Source organism: Lutra lutra, chromosome 3, assembly GCF_902655055.1.
Source record: "Lutra lutra chromosome 3, mLutLut1.2, whole genome shotgun sequence".
In the NCBI taxonomy this organism is placed as follows: Eukaryota; Metazoa; Chordata; class Mammalia; order Carnivora; family Mustelidae; genus Lutra; species Lutra lutra.
Window position 1 is genome coordinate 8,272,728 of NC_062280.1, and position 20,583 is coordinate 8,293,310.

General features: G+C 38.6%; 1 protein-coding gene across 2 annotated transcripts in view; it reads right to left on the reverse strand.

Annotated features, from left to right (window-relative positions):
- DNAH7 (dynein axonemal heavy chain 7) overlaps positions 1-20,583 on the reverse strand; it is a 273,847-nt gene that overhangs the window by 110,867 nt on the left and 142,397 nt on the right. For both annotated transcript variants that reach the window (XM_047720641.1, XM_047720640.1), the window contains one exon: positions 19,213-19,442. In XM_047720641.1, the coding sequence (XP_047576597.1) occupies positions 19,213-19,442 (230 nt within the window). The remainder of the gene's footprint in view (positions 1-19,212; positions 19,443-20,583) is intronic.

Sequence of the window (20,583 nt, forward strand, 5' to 3'; positions counted from 1 at the left end):
TAAGAGCAAAAGTATGCCTTGTTCATTTTTTATTTCCAGTGCCTAGCACAATATCCATACATATAGCAAAATTGCAGAAATTTTTTTAAATTTATTATATACTAGGTATAGGCAAGGAGGGCTCTTTATCAAAATGAATAGTGTACTCCTAAAGTTAGTCACCTTGGGAACTTTATTCCTACAACACTATGGTTCCTTAAAACTTTTCTATAATTACATCTTCTAAATAGACTTCAATGCCCAAAATATATTGTTTTTAATGTTGCCAAAGGTGGCAAATGATTTTTAAGAAGTATTCAATATCTTCAAATAATTTTTTCTTTAAGACAAAAATGGGGAGGAGGGGGAGGGGCATGATGGCAGAGAAGTAGGAGACCCTGTTGCAACTGGTCCCCTAAAGTGAACTAATTTTCTACCAGAACACCCTGAACACCCATGAAATCAGCCTGAGATATAAGATTATACACTTCTGGATCTCTCTGGGGGCAGAAGACATCAGTGGAGAGGTAAAGCACAGGGGGAACAATTGGACTGATATTGGAGGATAAACAGAAGGGGGAGGGAGCCACCAGAAGTGACCCACTAGAAAGTGATATCCCAATATGAACGTGTCCTGTGATTGGGGACCAGCATTAACTTGGAGTCTGGTTAAAAGCACTCAAAAAGAGCAAAAGATCTTAAGGGGCAACTGGTGGAATCGGGTGGTCAGGGGCACGGGCCTAAGCCCATGGTTCCAGGACAGTCACCGCCGGCAACCACTTGTGCCAGAGAGAGTCTGGCTGAGCCTCCAGTCCAACGGTCACTGAGCTTGAGGCTTTCCACTGCTTGCACCACCGCTCAGCTGGCACACTCCCGCCCATGCTCGAGGCAGCCCGGCATGAACACTGGCTGGGATCCCTTGGCCCACAGCCTCCTGTGACGTGTGCTGCCCTGGGGTCTGACTGCACCCGGCATAGGCGTGGACCCCAGACAACAGTCCTGGCGAAGGCAGCCACCAGAAACAGGGCTCCCTGGACCAATACTGCTCATGGTTTTAGTGGCACAGGGGTGCAGGGAAAAGCAGGGGCTTCGGGTGACCACCTCGGGATGGTGGCTGGGGGTGGGCACCACCTGTGGGAGGTGGTGGAGTTCAGCGGAGTTTGCAGAGGGGGAGTCTGTGTGTTCCGGACCATCCAGAGGGGATCAGTCTAAGGCTTCTCTCTGAGGTGGAGCTCTGGCAGGCAAATTCTTTGCTCTGACCCTCTGAAAAGCTGTAAAAAGCCACCGAAGAACAAAAACCTCCAGAGCACAAAAGCCTGAAAAACTGGTTTCCACAGAGCCCAGACTCTTGACAGGGGGCAGAGTGACTCAACCCAAGCAAGATTGACTGGAAAACAATGTGGTGGCCCCTCCCCCAGAAGACAAGCCAAAAGAACAAGAGGACAACCACCACAGGGTCCCTATAAAACTGTAAAACCCCAACATCAGGGGAAAACAATATATTAAGCTCCTGGCATTGCCCTAAAACCTGTATATTTCATAGATACAACTTTTCTTTCTTTCTTTTCCTTTTCTTTCTTTCTTTCTTTCTTTTTCTTTTTCTTTTTCTTTTTTTTTTTTTTTTTTTTTTGGTTAGTTTGTTCTCATGATTCTTGTTTTTTTTTTAATTTTTTTAACCTACTTACCATTACCACTAGAGGCTTAATACAAATATTTCATAATAACTTTTTAACTTGAACTTTTTTCATGCATATACCTGTGTTTCTTTTTCTTCTTTTTAATATACATATAGATATAAGCTTCAAGGTAATCCTTTTTCCCTATTTAATACTATCCCTATATATAAACCAGTTTTAATTTCCTTGTATCTCTGGAAAGTTGACTCCTTTAACAAAATAACAAGATACACCCAGGAAGAACCAAAATAACCTGCCTCACCCACACTGAGGATTTATAACCACCTTCCACTAACTCTTCTGTTAGTGTTTATGTGTATTTCTTTTTGTTCTGGTACTATAGAAATCTTAGTCTTGGGGCTCCTTTTGGCTGGGCTCTTCCTATTTTTCTTCTCATTTACTTTCGTTGCTCTTTTTGTTTGCTTGTTTTTGTTTATGTACCTTATAAATCTTACTTTTGGGGCTCATTTTGGCTGGGTTTTCTCTTTTCTTTTCTCTTTCTTTTTTTCCTTTTTTTTTTTTTCTTTCTGGTGGTGACTTCTGATTTCTCTGAAACTTTCCAGGGTTCACCTTGTCTGGATCACAGTTGATATATTCAACCACCTCTCACCAAAATGACCAGGAGGAGGAATGACCCCGAGGCATTCTTAGCTCTGGCGTAACTGGATGCCATAAGACAACCCTTTCTTTGTGGACCCTCCTATCTGAGGTTTTGCATGCTTAAGGATCCCAAACGACTTAAGAATTTAAAAAAAAAAAAAAAAGGACTGTCCATTCATACAATTCACACCTAAAGACTGAATTTTATCTGTTTTGAAAATGAACTTCTCTCGCTACACAGAAGTAACAATATGGTAGTCACTTTTGTATTTAGAAATGTATTGGTAGCAGGGATGTTTTCATAATTTTCAGAGATTATGCATTCAGAGGAAACATTCAGAGACCATGCCCTCTGCCACAGAACTATTAGATATGGACATAAACAGTATGTCAGAAAGGGAATTCAGGGTAACAATCATCCATGCAATGACTAGGCTGGAGAACACCATTAGTGACAACATAGAATCTCTAAGGGCTGAATTGAGAGCCAATCTGGCAGAAGTTAAAAATGCTATCAATGAGATCCAATCTAATCTAAATACTCTAAGAGCTAGGGTAACTGAGGCAGAGGATAGAATTAGTGATCTAGAAGACAAACTGATAGAAAAGAAGGATCAGGAGGAGGCCTGGAACAAACAGCTTAGAAGCCATGAAAACAGAATTAGGGAAATAAAAGAGGCCATGAAACATTCCAACATCAGAATTATTGGGATCCCTGAGGGGGTAGAGAAAGAGAAACTAAAAGATATAGTTGAATAAATTCTGGATGAAAATTTCCCCAGTCTGAGGAATGGAACAAGTGTTTGTGTCCTAGAGGCAGAAAGGATACCCACCCCCTCCAAGATTAAAAAAAAAAAAAGTCTAGAAAGACATCTAGACACTTAATTATGAACTTCACAAATTGTAATTTCAGACAGGAGGTCTTAAGGGCAGCTAGGGGGAAAAGATTCCTTACATACAAAGGAAGGACCATCAGAATAATGTCAGACCTGTCCACAGAAACCTGGCAAGTCAGAAAGGGCAGGCAAGACATATTCAGGGCACTAACTGAGAAGAACAGGCAGCCAAGAATACTTTAACCAACAAGGATGACATTCAAAATGGATGGAGAAATAAAGAGCTTCCAAGACCAGCAAGGTTGAAAAGGGTATGTGACCACCAAGCCAGCACTACAAGAAATATTAAGGGGGTTCTGTAAAAGAAGAGAGAACCCAGGAGTGACACCATACAGTAATTTACAGAGACAATCTATAGAAACAAGGACTTCACAGGCAACATGATGTCAATAAAAACTTATCTTTCAGTAATCACTCTCAACATGAATGGCCTAAATGCTCCCATAAAATGGCACAGTGTTGTAGAGTGGATAAAATGACAGGACCCGTCCATATGCTGTCTACAAGAGACACATTTGGAACTCAAAGTATATCCAGACTGAAAGTGAAGGGATGGAGAACCATCTTTCATGTCAATGGGCCTCAAAAGAGAGCTGGTGTAGTGACTCTCATATCAGATAAATTAGATTTTAAGCTAAAGACTGTAGTCAGAGATACAGAAGGACGCTACGTCATTCTTAAAGGGTCTATCCACCAAGAAGATCTAACGATTGTAAATATTTATGCCCCCAACATGGGAGCAGCCAACGACATAAGTCAACTGTTAATCAAAATAAAGAGTCATATTGATATGAATACATTAATTGCAGAGGATCTTAACACAACACTCTCAGCTATTACTGAGAGTGGTTTATTACTCAGCTATTATTCATCCAAGCAGAAAATCAATAAAGAAACAAGAGCTTTGAATGACACATTGGACCAGATGGACGTCATAGATATAGACAGAGCATTACACCCTAAGACAACAGAATACTCATTATTCTTGAGCACACATGGAAATTTCCCCAGAATAGACCATATACTGGGTCACAAATCAGGGCTCAACTGATACCAAAAGATTGAGATTATTCCCTGCATGTTCTCAGACCATAATGCTTTGAAACTGAAACAACCACAAGAAAAAGTTTGGAAGGAATTCAAACACCTGGAAGCTAAAGATCATCCTGCTCAAGAATGTCTGGGCCAACCAGGAAATCAAAGAACTTAAACAATTCATGGAAACCAATGTGAATGAAGACACATCTGTCCAAAACCTATGGGATACACAAAGGCGATCCTAAAGGAGAAATACATAGCCATCCAAGCCCACTCAAAAAAATTGAAAAATCCCAAATATACCAACTCTTTTTACACGTTAAAGAACTGGAAAATCACCAACAAATTAAGCCAACCCCACACACAAGAAGAGAAATAATTAAGATTAGAGCAGAGATCAATGGGTTAGAAACTAGAGATACAGTAGAACACATCAACGAAACTAGAAGCTGTTTCTTTGAAAGAATCAATAATATCAATAAGCAGATGGCCAAACTAAACCAAAAGAAAAGAGAGAGGACCCAAATTAATAAAATTATGAATGAAAAGGGAGAGATCACAACTAACACCAAGGAAACAGAAACAATCATCAGAAATTATTATCAACAGTTATATGCCAATAAGTTAAACAACCTAGAAGAAATGGATACATTGCTGGAAACCTATAAACTTTCAAGACTGAAACAGGAAGAAATTGACAACCTGAATAGACCAATATCTAGTAAAAAGATTGAAGCAATGATCAAAAATAGTCAACAAAACAGAGGCAACCCACGGAATGGGAGAAGATATTTGCAGATGAACTACAGACAAAGGGCTGATATGCAAGATCTATAAAGAACTTCTCAAACTCAACACTCAAAAAACAGATTATCATGTCAAAAAATGGGCAGAAGACATGGAGACACACTTCTCCAAAGGAGACATACAAATGGCTAACAGACATATGAAAAAATGTTCATCATCATTAGCCATCAGGGAGATTTTAAATCAAAACCACATTGAGATATCACCTTATACCAGTTAGGAAGGCCAAAATTAACAAGATAGTAAACAAGTGTTGGAGAGGATGTGGAGAAAGGGGAACCCTCTTACACTGTTGGTGGGAATGCAAGTTGGGACAGCCACTTTGGAAAGCAGTGTGGGGATTCCTTAAGAAATTAAAAATAGAGCTACCCTATGACCCTGAAATTGCACTACTGGGTATTTACCCCCAAAGATACAGATGTACTGAAAAGAAGGGTCATCTATACCCCAGTGTTCATAGCACCAATGGCCACAATCACCAAACTGTGGAAAGAGCCAAGATCCCCCTCAACAGACAAATGGATAAAGAAGATATGGTCCATATATACAATGGAGTATTATGCCTCCATCAGAAAGGATGAATACCCAACTTTTGTATCAACATGGATGGGACTGGAAGAGATTATGCTGAGTGAAATAAGTCAAGCAGAGAGAATCAATTATCATATGGTTTCACTTACTTGTGGAGCATAAGGAATAACATGGAGGACGTTAGGAGAAGGAAAGGAAAAGTGAATTGGGGGAAATCGGAGCAGAAGACAAAGCATGAGAGACTGTGGACTCAGAATCAAACTGACGGTTTGGGAAGGGAGGGGGTGGGGGATGGGTAAGCCTGGTGGTGGGTATTAAGGAGGGCAAGTATTGCATGGAGCACTGGGTGTGGTGCATAAAGAATGAATCTTGGAACACTGAAAAATTTTTAAAAAGTTTTAAAAGACAAAAATGACAAATAGGATAATAATACAACTCAACAATTTTTGTATGAATGAGTATAAAGTAATAATAATTGATTAAGAATAAAATGGTATTTTAATGTGCTTTAAACATTTTATCTGCAGTCATATATTTTCTATGGATAATTATACATTATGTGTAGAGAAAACTCTTCTTTATAATCCATCTCATTTAAAATGTTTTATATACCATAATGTTTCAAAGTAAAAGGTGACACATTTTAGAAATCATCTTCAAAAAGGAGGTTGGAGTAGGTAACAAACCAGCTTATTAACTGTCTAAAGGCAGAAGCACACCCTTCAGCTGAGGGCTTAACTGGCTCAAACTGGAAAAGCTAACTAAGAAAACATTAAAAAGACTGCCAAAGGTGGGGGGGGGGCACCCATAACATTTAGAAGTGAGGGTATGCTATGTTTTGTCATACATTGATTCCCTGTGAGTCAGCAAAATGCTTGTCATAATGGAAACTGAGGGGACTAGAAACATGATACCATATTGTCTGTAAATTTGGTTCTAGCCCAAATCTTGGGGAACAATAATAGAAAAAAGAACAAGAATGCTTCCATATTATGGTTCATCCCATGTGATGATTTGCTAACTAAACTAATGTGTTTTAGCAGGGGATCTGTTAAATTGCTCTGAGGTTACCAGAGTACCAGGCTATACAGAGATCTGAAGGCTTTAGCTATTAAGGGAAGAGCAACCACAGGATGGGGATCCCAGTTAAGGTAAAGTATAATTTTTAAAAAAGATTTTTAAATTTAATTTTTATTTGAGATAGAGAGAGAAAGACATAGAGTGGAGTAGAGAGAGAGAATCCCAAGCAGACTCACAGTTGAGCGCAGAGCCCTACACAGGACTTGATCCCATGACCCCGAAATCATGACCTGAGCTAAAACAAAGAGTTTTACACAACCAATTGAGCCACCCAGGCACTCCATAAAGGAGAATTTTTTTTTTTTTTAAAAAGGAAGATTTGAATGGCAAATAAGAATACCTAAAAATGATGGGGCACCCGGGTGGCTCAGTGGGTTAAGCCTCTGCCTTTGGCTCAGGTCATGGTCTCCGGGTTCTGGGATCGAGCCCCGCATCGGGCTCTTTACTCAGCGAGGAGCCTGCTTCCTCCTCTCTCTGTCTGCCTCTGCCTACTTGTGATTTCTCTCTCTGTTAAATAAATAAATAAAACCTTAAAAAAAAAAAGAATACCTAAAAATGCTTAGAAAACTATTACTTTCAATCATCTTATAACCTTGTATCTCATTTTCATAATATTTCTTTTGGTTAGGATGGCCTTAGATATTTTTAGTGTACAATCGGAGTTTTAATTCTCTTGGATGGGAAAATACAGAAGAAAAAAAAAAGACAAGATTCCATTAAATTAAAAATCATAAGATCTATATGGAAAGATAATTATTTTGACATTCAAAGCAATTATAATATTCAATATCAAGTAATGTAGCAACCTCAGGTAGGAGTTGCAGATTTCACGAGGTAGACAGAAAAAGTATTAAGAGAAAAAAGAAAAAGTATTAATGATATGATTCAAACACACAGGTATGGATCATGGTATACAGGAAAGCTCTGATGCCCCAGCTGTAGAAAGTATTACAATAGTCACTGTAAATAATATGGATGAGGAGTGTCTTACCAGGATATAGGTAGCATCCTGGACAATACAGGAAAGGACACTTCAAAATTCTTGACATAGTGTGTTAGCACAGGAAGATTTAGAATTAACTATAGTTAACATGTAAACATTGAACTTCGCATCAATATTTTTGTGTCATGAAATCTGTTCACATTGGTGCTTTAAGTGTTTTCAATATTTAAAAATTCAGTCTAGTAGATTCATAGATCAACCTTATAGTCCAATATAAATTATGTAATTGAGCAAGAGCTAGATTTCTGTTTTAAAGTAAATATAGCTCATAAAGTTTACAGGTAATATTAAACATTTAAAAGAACTTAAGGCTCACCCTCTCTATTAGTTTAACTTATTAAATTTTTAAAATTATGTAAGTACCTAGGAAAGTTTAATTTGTTAAAACAGGCCTCAAAAAGGAAATAAAAACCTTTACAAATTATAAATGCAATGAAAAAATTATAAATGCAATGCAAAAAATTTGTTTAAATAACTTTTTGAATGTGACCAAACATTAGCTGAAGATCCCCTTAAAATGTAGATCACTAAAACTTTTAAGCATATAATTTTAGAGCTTAATGTAATGTTTTTACATTTTATAATATATTGAGTATTTTTGAAAAATATTTTATTTATTTATTTGACAGAGAGAGAAATCACAAGTAGGCAGAGAGGCAGGCAGAGGGGGAAGGGGAAGCAGGCTCCCTGCTGAGCAGAGAGCCTGATGTGGGGCTCCATCCCAGGACCCTGAGACCATGATCTGAGCTGAAGGCACAGGCCTAACCCACTGAGCCACCCAGGCACCCCTATACTGAGTATTTTTTAGAACCAAAGAAGTTTTTGAGTAAACTTTTCTTGCATCTAAAAGTCACCCTCAGCAGATCGAAGGGAGTTAAGATGGGAGAGTAGTAGGAGACCCTAGGCTTGCCTCATCTCTGGAAACAGCTCAACAAATATGAATTCATTCTGAAAACCCAAGAAATCAATATGAGGACTAACAGAACAAACGACACAATGAGAGGGAGAAAAGAGACCACAGTGTGGAAGGTAGGAGGTATGAAGACCTGACTTGGGTGAGGAACAGATCATGGGTGCTATAGAGGGGAGGGGGCCCTGGTCAGAACAAGAGAAGGGGAAGGAAGGGAGAGAGGGAGGGAGGGAGAGAGAGAGAGAGAGAGAGAAGTGCACAGGAAATTGCATAAGGAAAACAATTCCCCAAGGCCATTGACTAGGAAAATGAAAGGGGCTGACTCTCATGAGATTTTACAAATGGGGCTCAAAGGCTGGAGTTTTAGAGGCTGGAGGTGTTGCCAGTTGGAGCCCTGAGGGCTCTGCAGTGCTTCTGTGGAGGAGGGCAGATAGCCCAGGGGCAGACAGTGCATTCTGAGGATTACCCCTGAGATGCGCTGGGAGAGATGGTTCCCTTTTCTTGGAGTACATCTGGCAGAGGTGACATTGCCTCTCCAGGAGAAAAGAGCCAGTGGATGCCAGTTCCCTCCCCTGCCCCTTAGCTAAACTAACTTCAATAAGCACCACAGCACCAACACTGGCAGCTTAAACTGCTTACACCAAACCCCACCCCCCTTAATTTTGTTGGTGCTCACTTGCCTGATAATCACTGTGGTGGGCCCCTTCCTCCAAAGACCAGTGCAAATCCCCCACATGCACCATGACTATCAACCATAGAGTCCTGCAAAGTTTCAGCTTTAGTGGAAAGAGCATCAAGTCTCTTTTAACAAGCAGAGCAGAGTGCACCTTGTTAAAATTCACCACTTTTTGATCCAGGTCCAAACACTCCCCATTGTAGGCAAGGAGAAACTCCATAGAGCACTGACCTGAGGGAAAGGGCAGCCAAAACACAGCAGCAGAGTACAAACAACTAGAAACACTTTCTGAAGCACCAGGCCCTGGACAGTATATGACCTCTTCTTTAGAGACTCATTACTCTCAGGAGCAGAAAGTGTAGCAGGCTTTCCTAACACAGAGAAGACAGAGACCTAGACAAAATGCCAAGATGGAGGAGCTCATCCCAGAAGAAAGAACAAGAAAAGGTCATGGCTAGGGATCTAATCAAAACAGAAATAATATGCCTGATCTTGAATTTAAAACAACAACCATAAGGATACTAGCTGGGCCTGATAAAAGCATAGAAGACACCAAGGAGTCCCTTACCACAGAGATAAAAGATCTAAAAACTAGTCAGACCTAAATGAAAAATGTAATAATAATAAAATCAAGATTTCAAACCAATTGGATGTAATGACCATGAGAATGGAATAAGCACTGGAACAAATAAATGATACAGAAGATAAAATTTTGGGAAATAATGAAGCTGAAAATGTAGACATAGGGAACTCAGTAACTCCATAAAGCATAATAAGATTTGTATCATAGGAGTCCCAGTAGAAGAGAGGAGAGGTTTATTTGAGGAAATTACAGCTGAAAACTTATCTAACTGGGGGAAGGAATCAGACATCCAAATTCAGGAGGCACAAAGAATTCCCATCAAAATCAACAAAAGCAGGCCAACACCAAAACATCATAATTAAATTTGTAAAATATAGAGATAAAGGGATGTGGATGGAACTAGAGGGTATTATGCTTAGCGAAATAAGTCAATTGGAGAAAGACAACTATCATATGATCTCCCTGATATGAGGAAGTGGAGATGCAATGGGGGGGGGGGGGGTTGGGGGGTAGGAAAAGAAAAAAATGAAAGAAGATGGGATTGGGAGGGAGACAAACCATAAAAGACTCAATCTCAAAAAACAGACTGAGGGTTGCTGGGGGGGAGGGGGGATGGGAGAGGGTGGTGGGGATATGGACATTGGGGAGGAGGGTATGTGCTATGATGAGTGCTGTGAAATGTGTAAACCTGGCTACTCACAGACCTGTACCCCTGGGGATAAAAATACATTATATGTTTATTTTTAAAAATAAATAAATTAATTTAAAAAAAAAAAACAAACCCTAGAAACATCAAAAGAAGTCCTTAACTTCAATGGGAAGACAAATAAGATTAGCAGCAGATCTATCCACAGAAACTTAGCAGGCAAGAAGAAAGTGGCATGGTATAGTCAATGTGCTGAATGGGAAAATATGCAACCAAGGCTATTCAGCAAGTCTACCCTTTAGAATACAAGGATAGAAAACCAGGAGAGAGAGAGTTTCCGAGACAAAAACAAAACAAAACACCAAAAACTAAAGGAATTCATGATCATTAAACTGGTCCTTCAAGAAAAACTAAAGGGGACTCTTTCAGTGGGGAAAAAAAAGACCAAAAGTGACAAAGACTAGAAAGGAACAGAGAAAATCTCTAGAAACAATGAAAAAACAAGTTATAAAATGGCATTAAATCATGTCTATCAATAATCACTCCAGATATAAATGGACTAAATGCTCCAATCAAAAGACATAAGGTGTCAGGGTGGATTAAAGAAAAAGGACCCATCTATATGCTGCCTACGAGAGACTCACTGTAGGAGAGAGGGAAGATGGTGGAAGACTAGGGGACCCTTGTTTCATCTGGTCCTTTGAATTCAGCTAGATACCTATCAAACCATTCTGAACACCTGTGAATTCAACCTGAGATCTAAGAAAATAATTGCTGCAATTAAACAAATAGAAAATTGACCACTTTTTGCAAGCGGTGCAAAAAGTCTTCAGGGAACAAAAGTCACATAGAGCAACCAGAAGCAGCCTACACTGAGCCCGGCCCCTGGCCAGGGGTGGAGCAACACCACCCAGGAAGACACCTGAAACTTAGTGCAACAGGCCCCTCCCCCAGAAGACCAGCAGGAACACCAGGTTAATACCAAGTTTATGGATCATATAGAATTGAAAAACTCCCGCACTTGGGGAAAATAGTACATAGAATTCAAGATTTTTTCTCATGATTCTTCAGTTTAAAATGTTCTTTTTCTTACTTTTTTTCCTTTTCACTTATCAACTCTTTTTTTTTAATCAAGTCTTTTATCAAGTCTTTTTTTTATTTTCATTTTTACATTTATATTTTATAGATGTAGTCTTTATTTTTGGCTTCCTTTCACTGCATTCAATTTCATATATATATATATATATATATATATATATATATATATATATATATGCTTTTTCACTTTACAACTTTGTAACAAAAAGACCAAAATACACCCAGGACCAAGTATATCATCTGTTCAGTCTACCTGTTTTATTATAGTCTCTTTTTCTTCCCCCTTCCTTTTTTTTTCTTTTTTGGTTTCTGATCTCTTCTAATTTGCCTAAGGTATATTTCACTGGGGTCATGGTTGATATTTTATTTTTTATTTCTTTTTTGTTCTCATTCATCTATTCTCTGAACAAAATGACCAGGAGAAAAAATTCCCAGAAAAAAGGACAAGAGACAGTAATCACTGTCAGAGACTTAGTAAATATAGATATTGATTAAATGTCAGAGCTAAAATTCAGAACAATGATTATAAATATACTAGCTGGGTTGATAAAGCATATAAGGCACTAGAAAATCCCTTTCTGGAGAAATAAAAGACCCAAGATTTTATTAGATTGGAATAAAAAAGGGTATTGCTGAGATTCAATAAAAAATGGAGGCTCTTACTGATAGGATAAGTGAGGCAGAAGAGAGAATAAGTGATACTAAAGATAAAATAATGGGGAATAAAGAAATAAGCAAAAGAGAAATAAACAATTATTGGACCATGAAGGGAGAATTTGAGACATCATAAAGGGAAACAATATTAGAATTATTAAGGCTCCATGGGAAGAAGAAAGAGAGAGGGGGGCAGAAGGTATATTTGGCAAATTATAGCTGAGAACTTCCCTAATCTGGGGAAGGAAATAGGCATGCAAGTCCAGAAGGCACAGAGAACCCACCTCAAAATCAATGAAAATAGATCAACACTATGACATATAATAACGAAGCTTGCAAATTTCAGAGATAAAGAGAAACTCCTGAAAGCAGCTCAAGAAAGAGGTTTTTAACCTACAAGGGTAGGAACCTTAGACTGGCAGCAGACCTATCCACACAGACCTGGCAGGCCAGAAAGGACTGGCATGATATATACGGGGTATTAAATGAGAAAAACATACAGCCAAGAATACTTTATCCAGCAAGGCTGCCATTTAGAATGGAAGAAGAGACAAAAAGCTTCCAGAACAAACAGAAACTTAAAGAATTTGTGATCACTAAAACAACCCTGTAAGAAATATTAAAGGGAATGCTGTAAGCGAAGAGAGAGCTCAAAAGTAACATAGACCAGAAAAGAACTGAGACAATGCACAGAAACAATAGTTTTACAGGTAATACAATGGCACTAAATTCATATCTTTATATCAGTCACTCTGAATGTAAATGTGCTAAATGCCCCAATCAAAAGATACAGGATAGCAGACTGTATAAAAAAACAGGACCCATTAATATGCTGTCTACAGGAGACTAATTTTAGATCAAAAGATACCTCCATACTGAAAGTTAGGGTGTGGAGAATGATTTATCATGCTAATGGACATCAAAAGAAAGCTGGGGTAGCAATCCTTATATCAGATAAATTAGATTTTAAGCCAAAGACTGTAGTAAGGGATGAAGAGGGACACTATATCATACTTAAAGGGTCTATTCAACAAGATCTAATAATTATAAATACTTATGCTCCTATCTTGGGAGCAGCCCATTATATAAACCATTAATAACCAAATTAAAGAAGCACATTGATGATAATACAATCATAATAGGGGACTTTAACAGCCCCCTCACTGCAATGGACAGATCATTTAAGTAGAAGATGAACAAGGAAACAAGGGCTTTGAATGACACACTGGACCAGATGGACTTCACAGATATAGTCAGAACATTCCATCCTAAACAATAGAATACACATTCTTTTCAAATGCACATGGAGCATTCTCCAGAACACATAACATATTGGGTCACAAATCAGGCTCAACTGGTACCAAAAGACTGAGATTGTTTCCTGCATATTTTCAGAACACAATGCTTTGAAACTTCAACTAAGTCACAAGAGGAAATTTAGAAGGAACTCAAATACTTGGAGGTTAAAGAGAACCCTACTAAAGAATGAATGTGTCAACCAGGAAATTAAAGAGGACATTTAAAAAACTATTGGAAACAAAAGAAAATGAAAACACATCTGTTCAAAACCTTTGGGATACAGCGAAAGTGGTCCTAAGAGGGTAGTATATAGTAATACAAGGCTTTCTCAATAAATTAGAAAAATCTGAAATATACAAGCTAACCTTGGTGCAAAGAACAACAAAGAGAGCCCAAACCAAGAAGGCGATGAGAAATAATAAGATTAGAGCAGAAATCAGTGAAACAGAAACCAAAAGAACAGTAGAACTGATCAATAATACTAGAAGCTGGTTCTTTGAAAGAATTAATAAGATCAATAAACCCCTAGTGAGAACTACCAAAAAGAAAAGAGAAAGGACCCAAATTAATAAAATGATCAATGAAAGAGGAGAGATCATGACCAACACCAAGGAAATACAAACAATAGTAAAAACACATTATAAGCAATGATATGTCAACAGATTAAGTAATATGGAAGAAATGAATGCATTCCTAGAAACATTTAAAGTACCAAAACTGAAACAGGAAAAAATAGAAAACCTGAACAGACCCACAACCAACAAGGAAATTGAAGCAGTAATCAAAAATCTTCCAACAGACAAGAGTCCAGGGCTGGATGGCTTCCCAGGAGAATTCTACCTAACATTTGAAGAACAACTTTCACCCATTCTTCTGAAATTTTTAAAAAAATAGAAATGGAAGGAAAACTTCCAAACTCATTCTATGAAGCCAGCGTTACCTTAACCCCAAAACAAGACAAAGACCCCACCAAAAAGGAGAATTACAGAACAATATCCCTAATGAACATGGATGCCAAAGTTCTCACCAAGATACTAGACAATAGGATCCAAGAGTACATTAAAAGGACTTTCACCAGACGAAGTTTATTCCTGGGATGCAAAGGTGGGTCAACATTCACAAATCAATCAACGTGGTACATCACATTAATAAAAGAAAGGACAAGAACCATATGATGCTCTCAAATGATGCAGAAAAAGCATTTGACAAATTATAGCATTCTTTCCTGATTAAAACTCCACAGTGTAGGGACAAAGGAAACATACCTCAATACCATAAAAGTCATCTACAAAAAGCCCACAGAGAATATCATTCTCAAGGGGGAAAAACTGAGAGCTTTTCCCTTAAGGTCAGGAACAAGACAGGGATCCCACCCTCATCACTGTTGTTCAACATGGCACTAGAAGCCCCAGTCTCGGCCATCAGACAACATGAAGAAATAAAACACATTCAAACTGGCAAAGAAGTCAAACTCTCTCTCTTCACAGATGACATGATACTTTAAATGAAAAACCTTAAAGATTCTCCCCCAACTGCTAGAACTCATACAAGAATGAGCAATGTGGCAGGATATAAAAATCAATGCACAGCAATCAGTTGTATTCCTATACACTAACAGTGAGACAGAAGTAAGGGAAATTAAGGAATCGATCCCATTTACAATTGCACCAAAACCCACAAGATAACCTAGGAATAACGTTAACCAAAGAGGTAAAAGATCTGTACTGTAAAAACTACAGAAAACTTATGAAAGAAATTGAGGAAGACACAAAGAAATGGAAAAAACATTCCATACTCATGGATTGGAAGAATAAACATTGTTAAAATGTCTATGCTACCCAGAGCAATCTACACATTCAATGCAATCCCTATCAAAATACCACCAAGGGGAGCCTGGGTGGCTCAGTGGGTTAAAGCCTCTGCCTTCAGCTCGGGTCATGATCCTGGTGTCCTGGGATAAAGCCCTGCATTGGGCTCTCTGCTCAGCAGGGAGTCTGCTTCCTCCTCTCTCTCTGCCTGCCTCTCTGCCTACTTGTGATCTCTGTCTGTCAAACTAATAAATAAAATCTTAAAAAAAAAAACATTAACATTTTTCACAGAGTTGGAAAAAACAATCCTAAAATTTGTATGGAACAAGGAAAGACCCCCAAAAGCCAGAGGAATGTTGAAAAAGAAAGTCAAAAGTGGTGGCATCACAATGCTGGACTTCAAGCTCTATTACAAAGCTGTAATCATCAAGACAGTATGATACTGGCACAAAACCAGACACAGATCAACGGAACAGAGTAGAGAATTCAGAAATAAACCCACAACTCTATGGTCAACTAATCTTTGACAAAACAGGAAAGAATATCTGATGGAAAAAGGGCAGTGTCTTCAACAAATTGTGTTGGGAAAATTGGACAGCTACATGTAGAAGAATGAAACTGGACCATTTTCTTACACAATACACAAAGACAAACTCAAAATGGATGAAAGACCTCAATGTGAGACAGGAATACATCAAAATCCTAGAGGAGAACAAAGGCAGTAACCTCTTCGAGCTCAGCCTCAGCAACTTATTGCTAGCACATCTCTAAAAGCAAGGGAAACAACAGCAAAAATGAACTACGGGGACTTCATCCGGATAAAAAGCTCTACACAACAAAGGAAACAGTCAACAAAACTAAAAGGCAACCTATGGAATAGGAGAAGATATTTGCAAATGACATATCAGATAAAGGGCTAGTATCCAAGATCTATAAAGAACTTATCAACCTCAACACCTGAAAAACAAAGAATCCAGTCAAGAAATGGACAGAAACGTGAACAGACATTTCTCCGAGAAAGACATAAAAAATGGCCAACAGACCCATGAAAAAGTGCTCCACATCACTTGGCATCAGGGAAGTACAAATCAAAACCACACTGAGGTACCACTTCATACTAGTCACAATGGCTAAAATTAACAAGTCAGATGTTGGTGAGGATGTGGACAAAGGGGACCCCTCCTACACTGTTGGTGGGCATGCAAGATGGTGCAGCCACACTGGATAACGGTACAGATGTTCCTTGAGAAGTTAAAAGTAAAGCTGCCCTATCACCCAGCAATTGCACCACAAGGGATGTAACCCAAAATTACAAATGTAGTGATCCAAAGCGGCACCTGCACTCCAATATTTATAGCAGGAATGTCCACAATAACCAAACTATGGAAAGAGCGGAGACATCCATCAACAGATGAATGGATAAAGGAGATGTGGTATATATGTACAATGGACTATTACTCAGCCATCAGAAAGGATGAATACTTAAGCATTTATATAAACATGGATGGAGCTGGAGGGTGCTAGCTGAGCAAAATAAGTCAATCAGAGAAAGACAATTATCATATGGTTTCACTCATATGTGGAACATAAGAAAGAACACAGAGGATCATAGGGGAAGGGAGGGAAAACCAAATGGGAAGTCATCAGAGAGGGAGACAAATCATGAGAGACTTTTAGCTATAGGAAACAAATTGAGGATTGCTGGAGGGATGTGATGTGGGGGATGGGATAACTAAGTGGTGGGCATTAAGGAGGGCAAGTGATATGATGAGCACTGGATGTTATACAAAACTGATGAATTATTATACTCTACATCTGAATCTAATGATGTACTATATGTTGGCTAATTGAATTTAAATAAAAGAAGAAAAGAAAAAGTTCAGTGAAACCATGTAGTCCTATATTTGAATTGGAAATCTCAAAATAAGCACATGAGATGAGTTATATTTTAAAAAGAGAGAGAGACTCACTTTAGACCTGCAGATTAAAAGTGAGGGGATGGAGAACCCACTATTGTGCTAATGCACATCAGACAGAGCTACAGTAGCCATCTGGGTATCAGAAAAACTAGATTTCAAACCATGGACTATAAAAAGAGATGAACAAGGGCACTACTTCATAATAAAGGGGTCTACCCAACAAGAAGATCTAACAATTCTATATATTTATGACTCCAACTTGGGAGCACCCAAATATATAAATCAGTTAGTAACAAACATAAAGGAAGTTACTGATAATAACACAATAATAGCAGGGACTTTAACACCCCACTCACAGTAATGGACTGATCATCTAAGCAGAAGATCAACAAGGAAACAATGGCTTTGAATGGCACACTGGACCAGATGGATCTAACAGATACAGTCAGAAACTTTTATCCTAAAACAGCTGAATACACATTCTTTTTCCAGTGCACATAGGCCATTCTCCAGAATAGATCACATAGTAGTTCACAGATCAGGCCTCAACCAGTATAAAAAGATTGAGATCATACCATGCATATGTTCTGACCGCAATGCAATGAATCTTGAAGTTAACCCCAAGAAAAAATTTGGAAAGACCATAAATACCTGGAAGCTAAAGAAGTATCCTACTAAAGAATGAGTGGGTCAATCAGGAAATTCAAGAAGAAATTAAAAAATACATGGAACAAATGAAAATGAAACATGATGTCCCCCAAACTTACATATATATAGAGAGAGAGAGAGAGACAGACAGACAGACAGACAGACATATTACTCAGCATCAAAAAGAATAAAATCTTGCCATTTGCAAGGACATGGATAGAACTAGAGTGTATTCTGCTAAGTAAAATAAATCAGACAAAGACAAATACCATAGGATTTTACTCATATGGAATTTAAGAAACAAAATAGATGAACATAGGGGAAGGAGGGAAAAAGAGAGGGAAAAAAAGAAAAAAAAACATACAACAGACTCTTAATGATAAAGAATAAGCAGAGTTGCTGTAGGGGAGGTGGGCAGGGGGTGGGCTAGATGGATGGTGGGCATTAAGGAAGATACTTACTGTGATGAACATTGGTTGTTGTATGTACATGATGAACCACTAAATTCTATTCCTGAAACCAATACTATAGTATGTGTTAACTGGAATTTAAATAAAAACTGGAAACTACAAATAAATAAATAAATAAATGTCACCCTCAATGACATTAAAAATTCACACTGACACTTTCTGTAGTATATAAGTTTATTGATGTTCATATTGAGGTTTTTCAAATGAGGATTTAAAGAAGGAAACCTGACTAGCTGTCTCTGGGTTTCAGCTGTTCAATACCTAAACAGAAGTTTTATCTATTATCTAATTACTTACAAAAAAAAAATCTTTCTAAATGGTGTTTACTCAGTATCATTGTCAAAGGATCCTGGAGTCAGCCCAACTCTGAGTGGCACACCTTTATTCCTTTAACAAATATGATTATGTATTTACAATGTGCTAGATGATACATCTATACAAAAGAATAAGACCTTCTCCCAATCCTGAAGATGTTTGCAAAATAAATCACATACACACCCACCCACACACACACACATGTATATGCATATATATAAACAATAATCAGAGTATAAACATGTATATATATACATATTATATATATACAAAATAAATCTCTACATCATAGTTATGTCATTTTTGTACACACAAATGTTTTAAAATCACTGTAGCTTACTTAGAAATATGAAATTCTGGGATGCCTAAGTGGCTTAGTCAGTTGAGTGTCTGACTCTTGGTTTTGGCTCCAGTTGTGATCTCAGGGTAGTGAGAGCGAGCCCTGCAACTGGCTCCGTGCTCAGTGTGGAGTCTGTTTGCCCCTCTCTCCCCGTCTCTCTCTCTGCCCCTCCCCCCACTAGTGCATGCTTTCTTTAAAATACATAAATAAACAGAAATATGAAATTTCATTTTTACCTTCTTTTCTTTTCCAACAAGGTCTTGAAGGTGGAGATTAATTCAAGATAAGAGGTAGGAGTCACATAGTTGTATCTTTGAAGTTCAACATAGAAGGATGTAGATAAATCTATAGTCGAAGTGTGGAAGTTTTTACACATGGTGATACAGCCTTCTCGTATTTCCTCTGACATTTCAGTTTCTTCCAAGAAGCGTGAGGCAACTGCCTGGAGTGCATCTTCTGGCCATGACTGAATTTAGGATAAATGAGTTAGTACTTGATCAAAGTGACCAGTGTAAGTCTGTTACTACTGTACCCCTTTGTGATTTATCGATGTCAGAAGTGGAGAGGAACAGGTGAAGGATGGGGCAGGAGAGACACTTCCATGAGGAACTCCCGACCCCCGACCCCCAACCAAGGACTTACACACTTAGGAGTCAGTAGCTAGTACTACTAACATTGACTCGTCATGGTTTGTTCAAACGTTAGAGAAATGGTTTGTGTGTGTTGCAGGAGCAAGGAAGAGGACAGGAACTAAATTTATGGAATGTCTACTTCTGTGCGCATTCTTCCAGTGTCATCTCATTGAATTCTCCCAATAATTCTCTGAGGTATATGTTATTATCCTCTCCTCTAAACTCCAGAATCATCTGAATGACTATCTCTTTGATTTTTTCTTAAAGGTATTCCAAACTTGACAAGTCCAAAATGTAGTTCCTGTCTCTCCCCAAGTAGTTGCCATCTTCCCCAACTTGGAAACACCACCACCACCCACCCCTTGCTCCAGCCATGGAGGAATCAAGCCTGATACCTCTCCTTCTCAATCCTTCATTCATCCCATAAGCAAGTTCTATAGGTACCTTCCCCACAATAGCTTCCAAATCCTTTCTCTTCTTTCTACAACAGCCATCCCAATTCAACTCCCTGTTTCCTTCTGCTTGGAATATTCCAGTGGTGTCCTAACTGGTCTCCCTGCTGGTGTGGCTCTCTACAGCTGCCAGAGAGACTTTTTTCAAAATGCAAATTAGCTCATGTCACACTCCCCAACTAATAATCCGTCAAAGACTTCCCAGTGAACTTCAAGTTCAAAACCAACTTGTCGATCTCTGCCTGTTGGGCCCCTCCCTCCTTCCTGACCTGCTACTCCCCCTCAGTAACTCCATGTCTGCCACTCCCAAGTCCCCTGACACACCCCTTCCTTCCACAGCCCCTTCCCTTCATGAGTTTACGCCCTCTGCCCGCATCCTCTCAGTACTAGCACTTTTCGTCTGGCATGCTTCCTCTGAAAAGGTCAACTCTTCTGAAATGCTTTTACTCCCTATATGCCACACTGTTGATGGAACAATTTTTTGCTAATTTGTCTGTCTCTAGAAAATAAGCTCGAGATCAGA